The sequence below is a fragment of the Capsicum annuum genome, chromosome 7 (genome assembly GCF_002878395.1).
Source record: "Capsicum annuum cultivar UCD-10X-F1 chromosome 7, UCD10Xv1.1, whole genome shotgun sequence".
In the NCBI taxonomy this organism is placed as follows: Eukaryota; Viridiplantae; Streptophyta; class Magnoliopsida; order Solanales; family Solanaceae; genus Capsicum; species Capsicum annuum.
The window spans coordinates 186,883,159-186,905,064 of record NC_061117.1 but is presented as its reverse complement, the minus strand read 5'-3'; the positions used below and the strand labels follow the sequence as shown (position 1 = coordinate 186,905,064).

General features: G+C 32.1%; 1 protein-coding gene across 1 annotated transcript; it reads right to left on the bottom strand.

Moving 5' to 3' along the window:
- Positions 1 to 499: 499 nt before the first annotated feature.
- Positions 500 to 9,407, bottom strand: LOC107853537 (cyprosin). Its single transcript, XM_016698530.2, has 14 exons — positions 9,159 to 9,407; positions 7,074 to 7,439; positions 6,921 to 6,981; positions 5,899 to 5,993; positions 5,716 to 5,828; positions 5,357 to 5,525; positions 5,229 to 5,268; positions 5,050 to 5,114; positions 4,172 to 4,285; positions 3,479 to 3,543; positions 3,079 to 3,232; positions 2,627 to 2,746; positions 1,761 to 1,849; positions 500 to 850 (listed from the first exon to the last, which is right to left on the bottom strand). Exons 2-14 carry the CDS (start codon positions 7,428 to 7,430, stop codon positions 766 to 768), a joined length of 1,527 nt encoding a protein of 508 aa, XP_016554016.1. The 5' UTR covers positions 7,431 to 7,439; positions 9,159 to 9,407; the 3' UTR covers positions 500 to 765.
- Between the last annotated feature and the right edge of the window lie 12,499 nt (positions 9,408 to 21,906).

Here is a 21,906-nt window from a genome sequence, read left to right as displayed (position 1 = left end):
AGGTGAGTGTATAAATAGGTATCCATATTTTATCCACTTTATCCATATTTGTATGAATTTTTTTAGATGAGTTAAATTTCATATTTATTTATTTAAAATATGAATTAAACTGACTACTTTCACTAATATGATTTGTATGAATTTTCCAGATGAATTGAATTTCATATTTATCTACTTAAAATATGAATCAAAGCAACTACTTTCACCAATATGAATTGAAATTGCTACTCCAATTTGCGTGCTTCACACGCTTTTTTGGTACTATGTAAGGTTTTAAAAAACAAAGATACATATTGGTAAATATATTATTAATATTTTCCAACGCTTCATTTTGTGTTTGATTGGTTTACGGTAGAAAACTTAGTTTGATGATAATTCTCAGTATTGAGACATCAACAATGTTATAACACGTGCTTGGAAACAAGATGCATGTAGCAAAAATGAAAATTCTCTAGGAAGACGCACAAAATCAATCTACAACGACCGTACACTCAAATAATTTCATCAAAATCTAAAGCAGCACTTAAAGATGATATTTGATAAGTTATTTTCTCCAGCATAAACCAAACCGTTGCCAGAATAGTATTACAAATTAACCAGAAACTACAAAGATGAGCAATTAATCTGCCATTACACAACAGCTGTTAACAAATCAAGCAAAAAGGCTCAAGCATCGGTTATTTATCTACAAGTGCAGCCCATTTTCTCGTTTAAAAGACAACGTTATACTTGAAAGGGTCGCAACACAAAGATACACAGCAGCATTTAAGCTGCCTCCGCAAAACCAACTCTCAGTTTCTCATAGTCAAATACTGTGTGGTAGTGACCCATGAAAACATCACCCAAGATCCTGTACAAGTGATACCCAATGAGCTAATTAATCAACTATGTTAATCTAGCAGATGTATCAAAGTCGAATATATAACAGTATCCAGAAATGGTGAAGAAAATTGATCAACTAATTTACCATAGTCAGTTCTTAGATATAGAATAATATCGTGTAAATTATAGTCAAATTTCTAGCACACGCATAACAAATAATACGAGATGTAAAGAATGTATGGATGGCACACCAAGGGTTGCCTCTTCATGAGACAAGTCCCACTTTTACCTTCTAAAACATTGTTGTCCACAACTCTTACCCAGTTCCATTTCTAAATATTATGTAGAAGCTCATCATTGAATAGTTCAGAAAGACTTTATTTCAACAACAACAAACCCAGTCTATTCCCACATAGTGGGATCTGGGGAAGGTAAGATGTAGGCAGTCCATACCACTACCTCCGGAGAAGTAGAAAGGTTGCTTCCGATAGACCCCCGGCTCAAGACAAGGAATGAAAGAAGTTCCAATATTTGAAAGAAGAGTATTTATGCATTTTAGCCCAAGAATAAGAAGTTCCAATAAATGTATGAAGAGAAAATAGTTTACCTTGAGGTAGTGAGGTACTTGTATAAAAAAATTACTACTAATTTATGTGAACTCATTTGACTGGGCATTGTGTTTAAGAAAGAGAATTCGAAAACTTATTTATCTTAAACATGTTAATAACATTAGAAAAGCTTCTCGTCAAAGAATAAAATGGGAAATTTAAGTTAAATATTCCACAATTTGAAAGAGGGCATACTGAAAGCAAAATAAAGTCACATAATCTGGAATGGAGGGAGTAGTTATTGAGGTGATTTGTAGAAGCTGATTATTGTGGCATCAATTAACCATACTAGAGAACAGTGAGTGCAGAACAAAAAGTAGAGAGGCATACCAAAGGGGCCCACGAGGAGGCGGCAGATCAAATGCTGTGAATCCACTTATGCACTGTGTAACAGGAGCCTCACCAATTTTAAGGACATACTGTTCAACAACCACAAAAAGGAATGTTATGTACAATACATATCTGCATATCTGTGGTTTGCCAGTGCAATTGGTTCGTGCTATATGGTTTTTAAAGACTTCCATTTTGGGAAAGGCACAACGGTCTGCTAGACCCTTGCACTTGTCCGAGTTGTGGACACCTCCACCTACCACTTTGTCATTTAAACCCCTCAACCTATCAAAACACAAGATTTTAAACCCTTTTCTCATCCGATTAATGTGCGTGTAATACAAACAAGTACACGTGAAATTCCACGTCATTTTACAATGACAGATAGGAAATAAACTTTTTTTCAAGAAGAAAATCAAATAAGCTCCCCCACATCTCCTCTCCATTTTTTCTTCTTTATCTCACCACCACCGGATGTAGGTGGGGTAGGTGCAAAGAAGGAGATTTATTTAGTTTAATTATTTTGAATTAAAAAACTTGTGTATACACGCCCTACATGCATGAAATTATGCATTTTTTCCAACTCACCCGTTAAGTTACCACCTAGGCTTAAGTCAACGGTCAGAAGGGTTTAAAATATTTGAATCATTGAGTTTACGGTGTTGACATCACAAACCCGGACAAGTATAAGGGTCCAATAGATCATTTCGCCGTTGGAAAAGCAAAAACAGACTAAACCAGGAAGTCTAGGATGCCCATTCTTCTTGAAAAGAATTGGCTGAATATTGATCCTGTATTAGACATGTGTGCCTCAAAGCAATATCTTAAATGAGACAAAGCACATCAATAGAGCAGTAAAAAATTACCTGCTGAGGCGTCAGCTCAAATGTTTTATCACCAATGGTAAAGGAAACATTAGGCATGGTAGCAAGGCTGTTGCAGTCAACTGCAGATTCTCCCATTGGGCTGGGCAATCGGTCGCAAAGCTACAGTTGGAATTTGAACTAAAGCATTGAGATCCTGATTAACCAATACTCCCTTGGTCCCATTTTATGTGTCGCCATTTGACCGGACACAGAGTTTAAGAAATAAACGATGACTTTGTAAAGTTTACAAAATTACCTTGTTAAAGTTTACTTTTTAATTGTCTTTTCTTATAAAGTGAGACCCACTAAGGATAAAATGGGGATGATGCCATTAAATAGTTAACAAATAAGGAAAAATGACATTCTTTTTGGGACAGACCAAAAAAGAAATGGTGACACAAAAGGGGACGGAGGGAGTATTTACTATGCATAATGTATAAAATCTACCTCACCTTGTTAATATAATCAAAGATTCTTTCTGCAGTTTCATTTCGTCTTACTTGGTTTTGCATCCATACCACAGCCATCTCACAAACCCTGCACATCTCATCATGCATGCCATTCGAAGCCTCATTGTGTTTATCCACCACACTCTCAATAATCATACTGCATATAGAATTAAGCATTAATAATTGGTCCAGACATACAGCAATAAAGTCGAGGACAAATGTGTTGAAATAAACAGCTAGAAGAACCTGCAGCAAACCCAAGTGGACAATAAGTTGTTCTGTTTTTCTAAAGATGGTGATTGAACTGATGAGATACCAATCATGGCATGTGTACATTTGATCATTTCTAATTATAATCATTTCAAATGCAAAATGTTGAACATGCAGATATATTTAACCTCACCTAACATCTCGTCCACCATCCAAAGAGCATAAACCAATTTGGGAGCAGATCTGTTGAGGCGCTGCCTGTGAAGCATAGGCGAGAAGTCCAGAACTCAGATTCAAATATCAAATGAGGTAAACTGCTAAAGAAACTAGCGACTTGACACAGTTCGGTGTCATTGAAGACCCTCGGATGCATGGAGACGACTTGTAGAAAGATGTGTCTCCATAATTTTCATTATGTGTGCGTGAGCGCACACGTAAGGATATCCAATAAGTCAATAAAGCTTGAAAATAGGGCAAAATAAAATAGCAGTTTGAGAAAGGAAATAGTGTTAGAACCCTTAGGCTGACACGAGCGGCAAATCTAGGATTTCTAGAACATGGGCGCACCACTTAAAAAAGAAGGAAAAATTGTATTTAGTGGAAATTGATCCCTAGTCCTCTATATAATTAACTCAACCTCCAAGCAAGTGCGCCATTTAGTCTTCTTGTAGCATGGGTGCCAGAAGATGGTATTATACTAATTTTATTAGAAAATATATACATAAAATAACAGTTTTACATAGAGACCACGGGTTCACATGCCCCAATTTTTGCCAATAAATTCGCCCCTGGCTCTATATGTGCAAAATCCTTTGTATACCACTGCTTGGATGCAAATAAATTTCTATAGAATAATTATAGAAAAGATGCTTAGCATATGTCATACCTTTGATTCTAATAGAGCTAGTATAGTTTTTCCATATTCACTGACTACTGACTTGCATTCCTGGCTGACAACTCCTGACGCTCCAATTGCATGATTAATTTGAGTAATAATGGTCTGAAAAAAAAACATGCATCAGAACTCAATGATTTAAACTGAATATCATGAAGTAGCAGCTGAGTAAGAACTCACCTGGCCCAAACACACCTATTCCATGGTTATGGAAAACGAGTTCTACATAAATGCCAAAAACTTAATGTACGTGATCAAGTCACAGCCCTAAGCCGTGAAAATCTTCATTCAGTGAAGAAGAGCTTGTGGACAGACAAAGCAACTTAGAATTCATTCCTCCTTTTTTTGATAAGTAGAACTCAATCATCTCATTGTTCTTTGCTCTGTGTGTGTGTGTGTGTGTGTGTGTTTGTGTGTGTGTGTGTGTGTGTGTGTGTGTGTGAATGTCCCGAATGATGTGAGAATATGGCTCCTGAACCCTTTTAAACTCCTTAGAACACAACAATCAATATCAATCGGGCATTCTAGGATTACATTAGATGTGAAAAACCATTCCTTATTTGTAAGTTCAACTCTGTTACTGGTTGGACTGGCTTTTGGGCAAGTTTGCTAGTCATTGACAATCCTAATAGAAGCAATCAAAAAATGAAGAAATTATTAAGACAGATTTTATACACAACACAATTTGCTAGTTCAGATTTTAAAAGAAAAACCAAGAAGAACTAAAAGTGCTGCAGTTTGCTTATCGAAAAATTGTGGCAGTTCTGTTAGAGGTGTGTGTCATCTGCTCAATATTTGATGTGAAGACAATATATATAATTGTGGTTCTGATTCTTATTGTTCATAATTTCGCCAAGCGAGATACATACCGCTGGTCCTGCCAATAAGGATGTTCCAGAGTCTGCAATTGCTGAACAACCACCGGAACAAAATCCTGGAAAAAAGAAAAAGAAAATTAGCTTTGACAGAATACATGAAGAAAATTAACTTGAAATTCAGAATCATAATTTTTATACACAACATCATAAACAATAAATCAAAATAGTACCAGTCGTTTCGCCACCGACAAGCACATCACCCATATCAAACTGAGAATAGGAAATACTTTGATCAGTACAAACAAAAGTATACAGCATAAGTGCAGATTCACTTTTAGAATACAAATAGAAAATCCACCTGCCAGTAGCCTTTGTGAGTTACAGGAACATATGTATGTACACCCTTGAAATGTTTGGGATCAACTCCACCAAAAACAAGTTCACCCCCTTCTTCCTCTTTAGCATTCCGATTGAACCAAAATGAGAAAACAGCTTTTTTAACAAGACCTTCATTTACCATATTGTACCTAAGAGTATTATAGATGTCTCAAGACTTTGATTCGGCAAGAAAAGAGTTTAGAAGTACATAACAGATAAAAAAAGTAAATTGTAAATTCCATGAAATCAAACGCATAAGAAAATCCAGCAAAATTTAAAATTGAATCCAAGGAAATAACCTGGAAACTAAAACAGTTATCATGTAAATATATAGCATACCAGACAGGGACAGCTTTCCCTACAGATATCTCTTGAAATCCAAGTCCAAGAATGCCATCAAACTTGGCTGCCAAAAACGTGATGCCTGGCTCTCGAGTTGCCTCGATAAAGTCCTATTCCAAAGAAAAAAGTTAAGAAAGAAAGTCACAAAGTCAATCCAAAACACTTCCATTCAATAGTTACCTGATCTTTGACAACAAGATCGCCAACTTTGACATTGTCAGTGCTAAAATATCCAGAAATAGATCCAGTTCCATAGTGGATTGCAGCAGATGTCCCTGCATCAAGAGTGAACTGATTGGTATTTGGCAAACCATCCTCATGTGCAGGAAATTTTCACAGCAAGAAATAAATAGCGAACAAGGCAGAGCTTCTTCTTCTGTCTATACATCTCAGCAACGACAGAGTTTTGTCCTAATACACTATCTTCCGCCTATAGAACATCGATCTCTGCATTTAACCATATCAATGCATGTCACATGGCAAGCGTCTGACTTTTCTGCGATATTTAATGGTTTATCATCATTTAACACTTATTACCATAAATACCATAAATGAGGACATGTTCACCTCTGAAGATATGGAAGGGACTTAATCATCAAGTTTCATAGTACATTGCGACTGTCAAACTCCTCTCATTTTTTTCAAAATAGGGTGGAATAGACTAACAGCAGTAGTGTCAGAGCAATGCTAAAAGAAAAGCATTTAAGATAAATACTCTCCTCCTAGTAAATTTGGCATGCTATGTCATGCAGTTAATTATAAATAAAATATATGCACATCAATTTTGTGAACATGCAAAGAAGATGACCATCTACAATAATCCATTTTGGTCTTTATTTGTTCTTTGGTATTCAAGTTCCAAATGTTTTTAAGTGAAATAATTTTACTGCAACCTCAGCCTAACAGATTTGTTGTTCATCCGATCATTTAACAAAATAAAAAGATGACTTGTTGCCATCAGTCCGTCCTTCATTCAATAAGAAGAAACTACAGCACACACTCAATCATCATGTAGTTGGGTACAAATAAGTCAGTTAAAGATGAGTAGGCAGGACATTAGGCTAGTGCCAGTGGGGCACTTAAACGAGGATAGATCCAAAAAAGTACATAGACTCCAACAAATAAACAATAGTCACAGGCTGGACTCCAATTAAGCTAAAGAGAACATGAAACAGACTAGAAACATGAATAGCATCTATTACCATTCCTTTTGTATGTACTGGAATAACGTGACTTGTACTTTGGGTGGAGATAACAAGCGAGCTGCATCAGATTAAATTAACATAAGGCTTCTTCGTCAAAGACATGGAAACATGCATTTGCATCAGTAATAACGACATTATATATCTACTCACTGAAAAATAGCATCTTGCGGAGGGCACCCAAAGATTAGAACTTCCTGTATCAAAGATCACAGTGAACTTTTGAGGTGGTGAGCCAATGCTAATCTCACCAAAGTACTGAGCATCCAAGTAATTCTTTAGTGCAATAATATCAATGTCTGAATCTCCTAGTTTTCCACCAAGACGATAATTTCGCGTAGAATGTGCTCCATTAGAATCAATGCCCCCAAAAACCTGGTTGATCTGATCCAACTTCCTCTTCTTGATTCCAACTCTTGGCAATCCATCATTAGACACCGAGAACACCATAGGGGATAAAAGAAGCAACAAGCACAGTGCAGTTAAACAGGCTCCATATCTGGTACCCATGTTTTATCACTGCATAATACATGACAGAGATCAGTTACCCCTCCATTGGTACATACTCTCCTTTGTCATTTATGGATCTAAAACTTAGTTAGGTTAAGAAGACATCAACTTAAAACAATGCTTAGTTTTCCTGAAAAAGTTCAGGTTAGAGCATTTTAAACACAACAAATTCATAGTGACCCATGAAACAACAACAAGAAAAATATATGCGGTGTAATCCCACAAATGGGGTTTGGGGAAGGTAGAGTGCAGGTAGACATTACCTCCACTTTGGGAGGTAGAGAGGCTATCTAATGATAAAACCTCACTCAAGCAAAAGCATATCATAGTGACCCAAGAGACATGCCAAAAAAAACTGGTGCACTAGAAAACAATAAACAAAGAAAGAGAAAGTTCCTCTTCCTACCCAACCACTTCTGGATACGAATGTATATATACCGCCACCCACAGAACCCCACCAAGGAAGGGGCATGTGGGACAGAGATCAAAACTCTACTAGAAAAAACTGAAGCTTCCGGTGGGCATAATTGACATAAACTTGAGTGTTAAAGAAGCAAAGAACAAGATAAAGTAATCTGCAATGACAAAAATATTTAGAGAAACATTTTTTTGTCAAGTTCTTGAGCCAGGGGTCTACTGGAAAGAGTCTCTTTACCTCCCAGTGTGGGGGAAAAGTCTACGTACACACTAACCTCCCCAAACCACACTTATGGTATTACATCGGGATGTTGTTGTTGTAATTTTGTTTAAGTGGTCAAAGAAAATGTAACAGAAACATAAGTATCTCATTTCAATTAGCAAGCATTGTCCTTAGCGACAAGGTCCAGGAAAGGCAATATCATTTTCATCTCAAAATCATCCTACTCACATCAATATATAATACTCCCTCCGTTCCCTTTACTCGTCACACTTAGATTCTCAAGAGTCAAACAGTATGGATTTTGACCAATAGTTTTTTGATGTATTTTTTCATCATATTAATTATTAATATGAGAATGATTGCAATTTATAGTATTTTTCAGTTTCCAAACATCTACATTAAAAATTTAAAATATTAAATTAATTTAATTCAATTTAGCTCTAAAGATTATTTAAAGTGACTCTCGTGAAGCGGAAGGTGACAAGCAAAAGATAACGGATGGAATACAAGGCTCTACAGTAACAAAATGTCAGATTTTCTGCAGAAAAATTAAGCTATGTACTATCAACTCACTTTGGTCAATGAAAAGAAAACATGATTTTTCATATCATTTTACCTCAAATGGATCAATATTAGCTAGGAAGTGAAATAATCAAAAATGAAAAGTCAACCCAGTATTAAACATTCGAAAAGATAGAAAAGTGCAAAATTACAACAATATCACTAAAGTGATCAAAGCTGAAATCTTGTACTATAAGGGATCATCTGATGCTACCTCACCTCCGAGTTAGTGGTACAAACTGCATACACTCTACCCTCCCCAGACCCAATTTGTACAAATATATTGGGTATATTGATGTTGTTTATATAAGGGATCGTCTAATTCTTAGACTAAATTATCCCGAGATTATACTTCTGAAATTACAATCCTTGGACTAATTTATACCAAAACTAAATAGTCAATTAAATGCAGTATAAATTTAGTCAGGCTTAATCTGATATCCCACGTTATCCTGCGTATCAAAGTGAGACTGGATCATGTTGAACACTATGTAAAAGCGATACATAAGATGATTAATGAAGCTTACCAGAGAATGGAGACCGGAGAAATTGGAAGAAACCTAGAATGAGCAAAGCAAATAAAAGGGGAAGTCAACTTATATAGTAGCTTTAACTTAGCCAGTTGGGTTACTCACTTCTCCCGAGGCCCCATATATCCAATTAAGAAATTTGTTAATAATAAGCAAGAGTTTGGGAAAAAAACTCACCTTGGAACCCAAAAAGAAAAAAAAAAAAAAAAATTAAGAAATTTGCTCCCTCCATACTTGTAAATTACTGAATTGATAACAATGTTAAAAAATACTACTAATAAATAATAGGTTAATTTCAGTACTTTTTTAATATACTCAAGTGTGTTAGAAAATTCCATATTTTGTCATGAACAATATTTAATAACAAATAAAAATTATAAATTATCTATTAACTTTTTAAAGCTGATTAAGTACATCTATTTTTATTTTAGTATAATAGATATGTAACTTTTATAGAGTAATAAATTTATATACTTCCTCTATTTAAAAAATAATGAATAAATATATATGTTATATTTGGGATCATAAAATTAAAGAATATTCTGATACAGTTAACATAACTTTACTTTAAGATCATAAAAGTTTTTAAAATATTATTTTTAAATTTTTTATCAAGTTAAAATAAATTATTTTTTTAAACGAACGAAATAATATCTACAAGTCATTTATTGATGTATATTAATGGAATCTTATCTTCCCTGTCCATCAAATAAAATCAAGATATGGTATTTTGTCCAAGAAAAATAAATAATTGTTGGGAAAAAAAAAAAGACAGGAGGAAAGTGAGAAGGAACCTTCCCCCAGACTTTTCGTAATTGTACTATTAACTTATACTCTCATATTTGAAATTTAGCGTTGAAATATGTAACATTGTGCAATTTATTCCCTTTCTCGACCTATTCATTATCTAGTTTAACTGCACGTGTCTCGCATATTTAATATTTAATTATTTAAAATTAAATAATTTTGATTATTGTTAAATTTTTAATAAAGTTTAAAAAGTTTAAATCACTTTTCAAAGATCCTTCACACTTTAATATAATAATGTAAATATAAACTTATATTTTAGTGTAAGTATATATATATTTTACCAAGTGATTGATGAATCATCACTTTTGCGCTTATTATGCAACACCTCTTTTCTTTTCTGCCAAATACTAAGAGAGATGCACCAATTTGAATCATATTTATGCTACGACTATTTTTTTTTTATACTTAAAATCTTTTCTTGTTTTTAAAGTCATATCTTTACAAAATCATTCATTACATCCTTATTATGTACATATAATTTTTTAAAATGTGGTATTTCTTAATTTTCTTATTATAACGCTTTTAAATTTATTTTTAAATTTTCAAATCTTCTTAAAATCAAATTTAGTTGATTTAGAATTTTTAAACTAATGAAAAAAGTATGAATTGTCATTAATTCTGGTAACTTCTAATAAGAAAAGATTGATTTTACCATAAATAAATTTAATTATTTTTCTATTCTTAAATATTAGGAAAAATAGTAAAGATACGATTTTGTCTAAAAAAACTTTTAATAAAGGGTAAAAAGTTCAAACAACATTTCTAAAACCTTTATACTTTTAATATATTATAGATATAGATATAGATTATGGGGTAAATGATTGTTTAACAATTGCCACGACTTAGGTTTATCCACAGAGATATACTTAAAAATCATTTATTTACACTTAATGAAGATTTGAATCTAATTAATTACTTTTCAAAAGTGTCCTTTAAATTGTTTGGTCAAACATAAATTGTTTCTCATCTCATCAAGAGTAAATTAAAAAAAAAAAAAAAAAACTCTTTACTTTTCAAAATAAGTTAATTTTAGAAGTTTGGACAAATATACTATAAATTCTATTCAGATCACATGATTATTTAAATCTTAATATGGGCAAATATATTAGAAGGCATCGTTATGGTGAGCAATCATTACCAACCACCTATATCATCACAATTATCACCGACAATCAGCACCATCATTTGAATGAGAACTATAATTTTAGAGTCGACATATTAGGAATTGGGCTCATAATAATCCAGCATTTCTAACCATCTTTACTTGTTACAATTTTAGCGTCATTAGATGGCAAATTTTTGCATCAAAGTGTTATTTTTGATTTTTTGTACTTATCCCTATAAAAATTTTTTAACTAATTGGATGTTGTGTTGGTTTGTAATAAACCTGCAGCTTAAGATAATACATTCACTTTTTTTTGTTAATTGACCATATGTTCTGATCTAAAAGTCCCCTTTTTTAGGCATTTAGGAATTTTATAAGGAAAAAATGACTAAGAACTTTTCAGATAAAGATCCAAAATTTGATTTAAGACGAAATGTTCAAAACATAAAGTTCAGACTAGATATTCAAAGGAGTTCGCACTATTTTTCTCGATAAAATGGGCTAATGGCCCAAACGTTATTTTTTTAGGAAAAGAACACACCACGTAATCACTTTCAAAAAGTTATTTTTATTAAAAATGGTCATTTTAAAATTATGTCAAAAATATAAGTTACCCCAAAATAACATAATACCACAACTTATGTTTAAAGTAAATAAAATTTCTACCCTTTTTATTAATTATTTAAATCTCTTTTTCCCCCAAAACCGTCAAACATATCCCAACTCCCACCACTTCTCTGCCCATTTCGTTGTGTATCAAGCGTTGGAGTAACTTCAAGTTACTTCGTATAATCTAAACAATTTGAATTGAAGTATTTCCTCCTTAACTTCATCTTCAATTTCAAACTTTCAAGGTTTAGACACATCTCTCAAATCTCCATTTAAGTTTCTTCCAAATTTTTTTGAAGTTTTTTCTATAAGCATTGTTTTTAAAAGTTGATTTGTTCGAAAATTGTGAGCCAATATCTGTTTGATTTTCTTTTCTTTTCTTTAACTCAAATAATTTAAGTTTTTAATGAACCAGCATTCACAACCATTCTCTAGTATTAGAATTATCAGTTATATAATGTTAACCAAATGATAGATGTTGTTAATTTTGTTTCCGTTATTTATGATGTGGAGTCTGATGATTTTCGTAAAACTAGATCAAAACACCACAACGATCTGGTAGTGATGAAAAAGTTATGTGAAAAGAAGGTTGTTAAATCAAAGAAAAACAACATCTGTTCCTTCAAAACGCAAAGCTTTTGAAAAAAATAAAAGATATACACTCTAAAAGGTATTATACATATATATTCAGACTAAAAAATTCATCATATACATAATTTTTGCTGTTGAGATGTATAAATGACATTATTTTCATGCATGAGACATAATTTTAATTATGTGTCTTCTTAGTCTAATTACTGTATATGTATGTCGATCAAATAAATTTAAAAATTGATGTATCATAGTAATAAATTATGAAGTTGAGATACATAATTAACATCAGTTCCATGCATGACATAATTTTAATTATGTATCTCTCTTTAATATTAAACAAAATTATTTTATCTCCACCTAATAACTTCAAAAAATGGATGTATCTCAGTCAATATGACTACTAACCAAGTTGATTATTAACAGTTTTTATTTTTTTATGTATCTCATGCAGGATATGCATTACATTGTTAAAGAAATTCAAGCACATCCGCTAAGATTTGTTAGTTCTTGCAATGCTCTAATTCTCGAAGATTTTAAAAAAATTGTGAAAGGCAAGGGGCTGGAGTTGATTTTGTAATAACAGGAATCCTCCGAAGTGATTTTAATAAAAATCGCATGATTTGCTTCGGTAATTGATCAGATTTTTGTTACTTTCCCATTTTAAATGTGTGCTTTTCCTCACATTATGTATCGGCGAAGAATAGATCACGAGACTAATTATATATTCAAAAGTGGTAAAATAAGAAACTATCTGTAATATTAAAAAGAGTAGGGACAGAAAGTAATTAAATCCAAAAGGGTTGGAATTTATGTAAATTACACATATTTTCCACCCAATGGCCACTCACCATTTTTGGGCCACTTGATCCTTTTTGGGCCACCCTTTTTTATTAAAATTTTATTTTTACTACAATTTTTTTAGGCTAAAAGAATATGTTTTTCTAAATAAATAAATACAATTATATAGATATTATATAATTATTGTATAGAATATGCATGAAATCTATATCTATAATATATTAAAAGTGTGAAGATACTTAGAAAAGTGCTTTGAACTTTTTGCCCTTCATTAAAAGTCTCTGCAATAGACAAAATCGTCATTTATTATTTATTTTTATTTAATTATTATTCTATATAAATAAGATATTTATTTAGAATTTGAATCCAAATTGAAATTGGATGATTTTATCACGTGAAAGTCCACTTTCAAATTGAATTGAGTTTTCGAAATATGTATTCTATAAGGAAAGTCCATTGCAACAACATTGCAATTCCAATTACGAATTGGAGTTAAATTTTTATCATATAATAAGTAAACATTTATTTTAAACAAATTTGTAAACTATATGAGAAAAAAATTTAAATACATGGAAAGTAATATATGAAACTTTTTTTTATATTTTAAAAATCCGAAGATACAAGTTTTCTTTGTGCACTCCTAAATATATGTGAAGCTTCGAAATTTTTTTTTTATATAGGAGTAAACTGCTAAAAAGTTTTCTACTATAGGTTGCTTCTTCTTTTTTGTTTTCCTTCTTACGTCCTTTTACTATGACTTTGTGGCATATATATAATTTATTTTTTGTAGTTGTGTATCAATGTTAGAAAATTATGCACAGTTAAAAGACTACTTTGTAATTGTTTGGGGGTGGGGGGTTGGTGATCGAAAGTTATAGAGCTGTCGAATTTTTTGATTCCTGACTTGATATTAAATGTAAAAATTTGATGATTATGTATTCTTTGATTTTAATATAATTTGTTTGATTTTCTACGTCCTGGCGTGTTATGCTTATTATTATTTTATTTTGTACAATTTAACAATTGTGCTTCGATGTACAAACTTTGTGTTTTTAATATAATCACGGAGAAACAATTTTTTTCCGAGAAACTGCAAGGGAAAAAGAACGTATGATACTATTCATTCTTTACAAATTAGAATATGTATCTCCCACTATTTTACCTTTTTTGTTTGTTTTTTGCATGTGACCAACTGAGAAGCTACTATAGCATAATTATAAATTCCACAAAGAGATTCTTACATGAAATTTCAGAATTTCGAATATAATTCAAAACAGAAAAGAAGGATTCATAGGCAAGATGAATGACATAGAGCCTCCCAAATAGAAATTGTCTTACAATGTGTTATACTGCTCGGACTCTTTAAAAATATACACAAAGTGTACATGTCATATTCTCTAAAAATAGTGTATTTGATTAATCCGACATGATTATAGCATCGAAAGTGACAAGTCCCTGAACTTAGACTATATGTATACTATAACCTAAGAACTAATCTTGCATATCATAATGATAGAACAATTAAAGACTCTCAAGACTCTAGATTTAGAGAAAAAAGAATATTTGTTTGATGCCTACATATTCTTCAATAGATATTGTATCAGTAAAGTAGTTGAGGGAGAAAAAAAAAACGAGTATTAGATAAGGACCTGTCGTAGCACTATAGTATACAATTAGCTTAACCCTGCGTGGGACTATTTTAATTTTTGCATTCACTATTCCCTAAAAATATAGCCCTTATTTTGGTTTTGTTGTATTTTTATGTATTTATGTTATTAAAAAAAATTGGGGTGGCAATGGAATGTGTTGCACCGGCATATGTATCTTTACAAATGAATAGGATTACCTTTCGTATAAAAGGTCACAACCTTAAGACCTGACCATGATTATCAATTCGAGTCCAACCCCTATTCTCAACTCGAGATCCAACCCTAACATAATTCTTAACTTGAGACCCAACCCTAAATCCTGACTTAAGATTCGACTCCCGACGCAAAACCTGACCTCGACTCTCGACTCTAAACTCTCTGTTTCAACTCTTGGTACGAGATCCACATCATAACTTTGGACCGTACTCGACCGCGATACCCACCTCGAGATCCAATCTTAACTTCTAACTCTAAAGTAGGACCTAACATTGGCTCTCAATATATTATCCAATCACGACTCTTGACCCTAATTCAAGACCCACCCTGACTCTCAAATGAGGTTGAACCCTGAGTCTGGGTCAATAATTAGGGTTGGGGTTGGGATTCAAGAGATGAGTCCAAGGTCGAGGAAGTCAGAGTTTGAGTCGGAGGTTAGAAGTTTGGCTGATATTGAAAACTAATTCCTGTGTCATGGTTATTTCTCGAGTTGATGTTGGAAGTTGTTCCCGAATTGAGGTTGAAATCGATTTGGTCAAGTCTCGAAAGTCGGTACTCAAATGAAGGTTTAAAATTGAGTCTTAAGTCAAGATTGGATCTTGGATCCTATCTCTGGTCAGGGTTGACAGTCGGGAGTCGAGAGTCGAGAGTCATAGTAGGGAGTTGGGTCGAATCGAAGTTGAAAGTTGGGTCTCGGGTTGAGAATCACAAGTCAGGATTGGGATAAGTTTGATAATAAAAGTTGAGTATCGTTGTTGAATAAAATGCATGTTTTATAAGAGATATAAGGAAATTATGTAGAATGTGTGTAGAAATTGTATAGTTATAAAATACATATCAGAATAATAATAGCTGCCAAAAATTGTATAGGTAACATATAGAAATGATATAATTATTGTATAAAATGTGTATCTGGATACATACATATATATATATATATATATATATATATATGTGCCGTGTATAGAAATATATTATCAATGTATAGAATATGTATATGTATAGGAAGTGTATACCCTATAGTATAATGTAGATATACAATGTGTATAGAAATTATATAATTGATGTATAGTATATGTATCTGTATAATATGTGCATAAAGCTATATTATTATTGTATAAAATATGAATGTGTATTGTTATTGAATAATATATATTTTTAATATAAGCAATAAAAATATATATATTTTTTTATTTTGATTGATAAAAAAGAATAACTTTTGTAACTGCACAAAATATAAGTGTAATATTATGAAAAATAAAGTAGAGAAGAACAAGAGTAGAGAGAGAAGAGAGAGTAATTCTTATTTCTCTTGAGGGATGATTTACAATTAAGAAAGCCCTTCTATTTATAGGTGAAATTTACTCTTAGTTTCTCTCTAAAAGATAGATGCTTCAAATCCTGATAGATATCAACAAGATCTTGATTGATCTTGATAGATCTTATCTATATTCTTGATAGACATTCACTACAACTGATATACATCAATATCTAACACTCCTCCTTGAACGTCTAATAGATAATGTGCCTCGCTAAATCTTGATAGAAAAAAACTCAAAACAGCAAAAAAATTCAGTGAAGGAAAAAGAGTACACATATCTAATAATACACATATAGGCTGCCTCATAAAGACCTTACAAGGAAAACTCAGTGGAACAAAACCTCGTAAGAAAAAAAGAGTACAACGATTATTAACTCCCCCTAATAAGAACGTCCTTAAACCTTTGCATCCCGATCTTGTGCACCATTTTCTTGAAAGTTGCAGTTGGGAGAGACTTGGTGAATAAATCAGCCACATTGTCACTCGAACGAATCTGCTGCACGTTAATATCACCATTATATTGTAGCTCGTGTGTATAGAAAAGTTTTGGTGAAATGTGCTTCGTTCTATCTCCTTTTATGAATCCTCCCTTAAGTTGTGCTATGTATGCTGCATTATCTTCATATAAAATTTTGGGTACTTTGTCACATTTCAAATCATATTTTTTTTGAATGAGATGTATCATGGACCTCAAGATAACTAATAAGATAACGCAATGTTATTGCATCCATAACTGGTGAATATGTCTCGTCATAATCGACACCAGGACATTATAAAAATTCTTGTTCAACAAGGAGTGCCTTATACCTCAGTATTTCATTTTTCTCATTTCTTTTTTGCATAAAGACTCATTTATAACCAATAGACTTAACACCATTAGGTGTTTGATATATAGGTTCAAAAACTTCACGTTTGACAAGTAAATTTAATTTGAATTGAATTGTTTCTTACCATTTTGGTCAGTCATTTCGCTGTCAACATTCTATGACAGATTAAGGTTCAAGATCCTCACTATCTTGCTTGATTTTTGTTGCAATTGTTGCAATATTATATGGAAAGACATAATACTACTATTTTAGATAAATTCAAATTAGTTCCAACATCACTTCAATTTATGGATAGTTTCTCATTTTTTTGAGTCTCGGGCTCATTGATTCCTTCAGGGATATCAATATTGCTCAAATCTTGAATTTTCATACTAGGATCTTTCTTAGTGTTATCTTGACTATTTATTTTTATTTTTCTAAGATTTTGATTCTTAGAATCCAATGGTCTACCACGCTTCAAGCGTGCTTTATACTCATTAACTATGACACTGATGGATAGTCCTTTAGGGACATCAATTCGAATTAGGATATTCTCTGCAGGAATATGTGATTTGGTGATCCTTTTTAAATCTGTAAATACATCTAGCATTTGATTTACAATTTTCTGCATATGAATAATCTTTTGTACTTTTTGCTCACAAATAGAAGCACGTGGATCAAGATGAGATAGTGATGACTTTTTTCACAAAATTTATCTTTTGATGTCACTATCTCCTCCCCTTAATTTTAAAAAAACTACCTCATCAAATCGAATCAGCAAATTAAGCAGTGAAGAAATCTCCCATTAATGGTTCAAGATATCGAATAATGAAGGGTGATTCAAACCCAATATAAACTCCTAATCTTTTTTGAGGGCCCATCTTAGTGCGATTTGGTGGTGCTATTGGCACACATACAACGCACCCAAAAATTTATAGATGAGATATATTAGGCTTTTGATCTAAAATCAATTGCAATAGAAAAAATTTATGATAATTTATTGATCTAAGACGAACAAGTATTGCAGCATGCAAAATTGCATGACCCCAAACAGAAGTTGGAAACTTAGTTTTCATAAGCAATGGTCTTTCTATCAACTGCAGATATTTAATTAATGACTCGACAAAACCATTTTGAGTGTGAACATGAGCTACAGGATGTTCCACTCTTATCCTAATTGATAATCAATAGTCATTAAATACTTGGGATGAAAATTCTGTAGCATTATCAAGGCGACTAAACTTAATATGATTATCAGGAATTGTGTCTGTAATCATATTTATTTGTGCCAATAATTTTGCAAATACCAAGTTGCGAGATGACAATAGGCACACATGAGACCATTTAGAAAAAGCATCTATTAGGACCATAAAGTATCTAAAAACCCACCCACCCACTAATGTATGTGTTCCAAGAACGGGGGGATTCAATCCCAACTTTTGTTGGTGATGGCCTCACAATTAGCTTGCCTTGATAATAAGAATTACATGAAAATTCACCATTTGAAAGAACCTTCAAGTTCTTTAATGGATGTCCATTTGAATTTTCTATAATTCATCTCATCATTATAATTTAGGATATCCCAGACGATCATGCCAAAGTACGAAAGTATTAAAATTAGTAAACTTCTGATTTACTATAAAATGTGTCTCAACTGCACAAATCTTTGTCCAATATAGACCAGAAGATAAAGTAATTTTTTTTTCTATAACACATGTCTGTCCAGAGACATTCTTGGTGATATTAAGATATTCATGATTCATCTCATCAATTGTCTTGATATGATAACCATTTTCACGGATATCTTTAAAACTCAACAAGTTTCTCCGAGACTTAGGAGAAAATATAGCATTATTATGATGAGTTTAGCTACCTTAGACAACATTATAATGATTTTTTCAAAGACTTCAATCATATTAGCACTATCAGAAATTGTTGTAACACTAATCTTGACCATGTTTAGATGAGAAAAATATTTCTCGTCTTTGAATATCGTATGTGTAGTGCCAGAATTAATCAAACAGATATCTTCACAATTGGACAACTTACTTTGAGAATTATCCATATCTTCAAGTAAAATAAAATACACAAAATAAATATATTAAATATTTGTGTGTCAAAACCTACAAAGAAAAATTAAATAATAATGTAATAACCTAGTAATTATTTTTGATTTATTAATAAATAATTATCTTTTGGCTTTTAGTTGAAAATAACAAAAGTGTGTTGCTTTTATGCACTAACCAACACCAAGATCAAAATAAATAAATAAATAAATTTAAATGAAATCAAATTGAGTTTTGATTACTAATGGACTACAAATAAAAAAAAAATATGACTAAAACAATCAAAATTAAAATACTAGAACTCATGCAAATAACTACTTTTGCATGATTTTTTTTCACTAACTCTTATTACTAAAACAAATAAATTTAAAAAATTATTCATTCTTTCATGTTTATGAAACCATCACCAATCAAGATCAATCTTTCCTTCTGGATGCTCGAAAAAGTCTGCTACATCCAAGCATGTGATGTCAATATCATTTTCAGAGAGAAAGTTAGCCTCGAGATTTTTCTCTTTCTTCTTTAGTGATGTTGGATCCTCTGAATGTAATACAGTGCTTGAAAGCACGACAGTCAAGTGAATAGTATCCTTTTCCACCACACCGAAAATAAGTAATTGCTTCACGTTTCTCATTTTTTCTCTTTTTATTTGATGAATGACTAACACTAGGAATAGGGTTTGTTTCTTGGTCATCACGACCACGGCCACGTCTTGGACCGCGACCTTTTTTACACCTAACATTGTGAGCATACACATTATTCACCTTAGGAAATGGTGCAAAATCAGTAGGTCGATTCTCGTGATTTTTCATCAATAAATTATTATTTTATTCAGCCACGAGAAGATAAGAACTCAGTTCAGTATACTTCTTGAAACCATTCTCTCGATATTGCTGCTGTAAGAGAACATTCGAGGCATGAAAAGTGGAGATCATCTTTTCCATCATATCGTCACCGTTGATAATCCCTCCACATAGTTTCAATTGAAAAGAAATTCTGAATATGACAGAATTGTACGCATGAGCAGACTTATAGTCCTGAAACATCAGATGCATCCATTCATATCGTGCTTTTGGGAGGATGACCATCTTCAAGTGGCCAAACCTTTCTTTTAGGCTATTCCACAAAACAAGTGGATCCTTAGTAGTAAGGTATTCAATTTTTAGAATTTTGTCAAGATGATGACTCAAGAAAATCATAGCCTTATCACGATTTTGATTAGATGTTGTATTTTCTTTCTTTATGGCGTCTCCAAGACCCATAGCATCTAAATGGATTTCAGTATCCAACACTCATCAAATATAGTTCTTGCCCGAACGTTGAAGGGCAAAGAACTCGCATTTCGTAAGATCATTAGCCATATGAAAAAATGAAAGAAAAATAATACCTTATCTTTTAAATTTGAGATGGTAGAGTCTCGTGCTGATAATCTATTATGAAAAATAAAGTAGAGAAGAACAAGATTAAAGAGAGAAGAGAAAGTAATTCTTATTTCTCTTAAGGGATGATTTACAATGAAAAAAACCCTTCTATTTATAGGAAAAATTTACTCCAGTTTTTCTCTAATAGATACTTCAAATTCCGAGATATTAACTAGATCTTGATAGATGTTAACTATATTCTTGATAGACACCAACCACTACAACAAATATACATCAATATTATAACACGTAAAGAGTTATAGTTCATTGACCTTTCTCCATTTTAATAATGATCTTCACCGTATTGGAGAAAAAAGAAAACTTATCGAATTATATGTGACTATTAAAAAAATTAATAAACTAATTTCTTTTGTAAGGTAGCAGTGGAAAAAAGCTATTTAAAGAGGGGGGAGGGGGGGGACAGCAGCGGAAAGAAGAATGGCCGGCCATACACTGGAAATTAGGGGTGGACATAAATATCGAAAAATTAAAATATCGAACCAAATCAAATTAATTCAATTTTTTGATTTCAATTTTGATTTATAAATTTATAAATTTGATATTTCGGTTCGATTTTCAATTCTTGTATTGATGTAATTCGGTTTTCGATTCAAACCATAATTTTTAATACACTTTTTAATTATTACATATATAAAATATATATTTAATATTTATATATAACTATCTAAATTCTAAGCCCATTAGCTACAGCCCAAATATAGGCTACCCGACACCTGCTACAGTCCAAATTACTAATTTAGGCTATTACATTCAGCAAGAAGCCAAGATTAATAAGGCAAGCTAGTTTTGGTAGTTTATTACAAAACTACACATTATAGTCTGTTGATATAAATTATGAAGGATTGAAAGATTACATTTCATGTTTTATCTATGTTACACCATAGGACATTCTGTATATATCTTCATCTGATATTTGCGTGAATATGCAAAATGTGTTAGAACTTAGCATGGTCGAATTGGCCTAGTTAAAAGTCGAGTGCATAAACAAACTTAGCACTTCTGCTGATGTACATGTAACATTTGCAAATGCACTTATTACTTATTAGTTCTCTGGTTATTGTTTTCCAGAGTATTTTCTTGATGTAGTGTATTAATACGTTTCAATGTTGCTAGACATCAAGAAAACACTTAGTGACTTAGTGCCAGTTTGTAGTTCCGGAGTTTGTTGTTAAAAGTATATTATCTAGTTCAATAACATTCAAGTGCTGATAAGGAAAGAAACCAAAAATCTTATATCATGAACATGCACAAAATAGATTGAATTTTAATTTTTTATTTTAAATAGTCCAATTTACAAATAGAATTTAGCCCATTAAATATGCCAAGAAT

Coding starts and splice junctions, on each gene's coding strand:
- LOC107853537 (XM_016698530.2), bottom strand. CDS start 7,430: ATGGGTACCAGATATGGAGCCTGTTTAACTGCACTGTGCTTGTTGCTT. Junction 5,115..5,228: donor TGTCGGTGGCGAAACGACTG/GTACTATTTTGA, acceptor TCTTTTTTCCAG/GATTTTGTTCCGGTGGTTGT. Junction 3,233..3,478: donor GATGGTGGACGAGATGTTAG/GTGAGGTTAAAT, acceptor TTCTATATGCAG/TATGATTATTGAGAGTGTGG.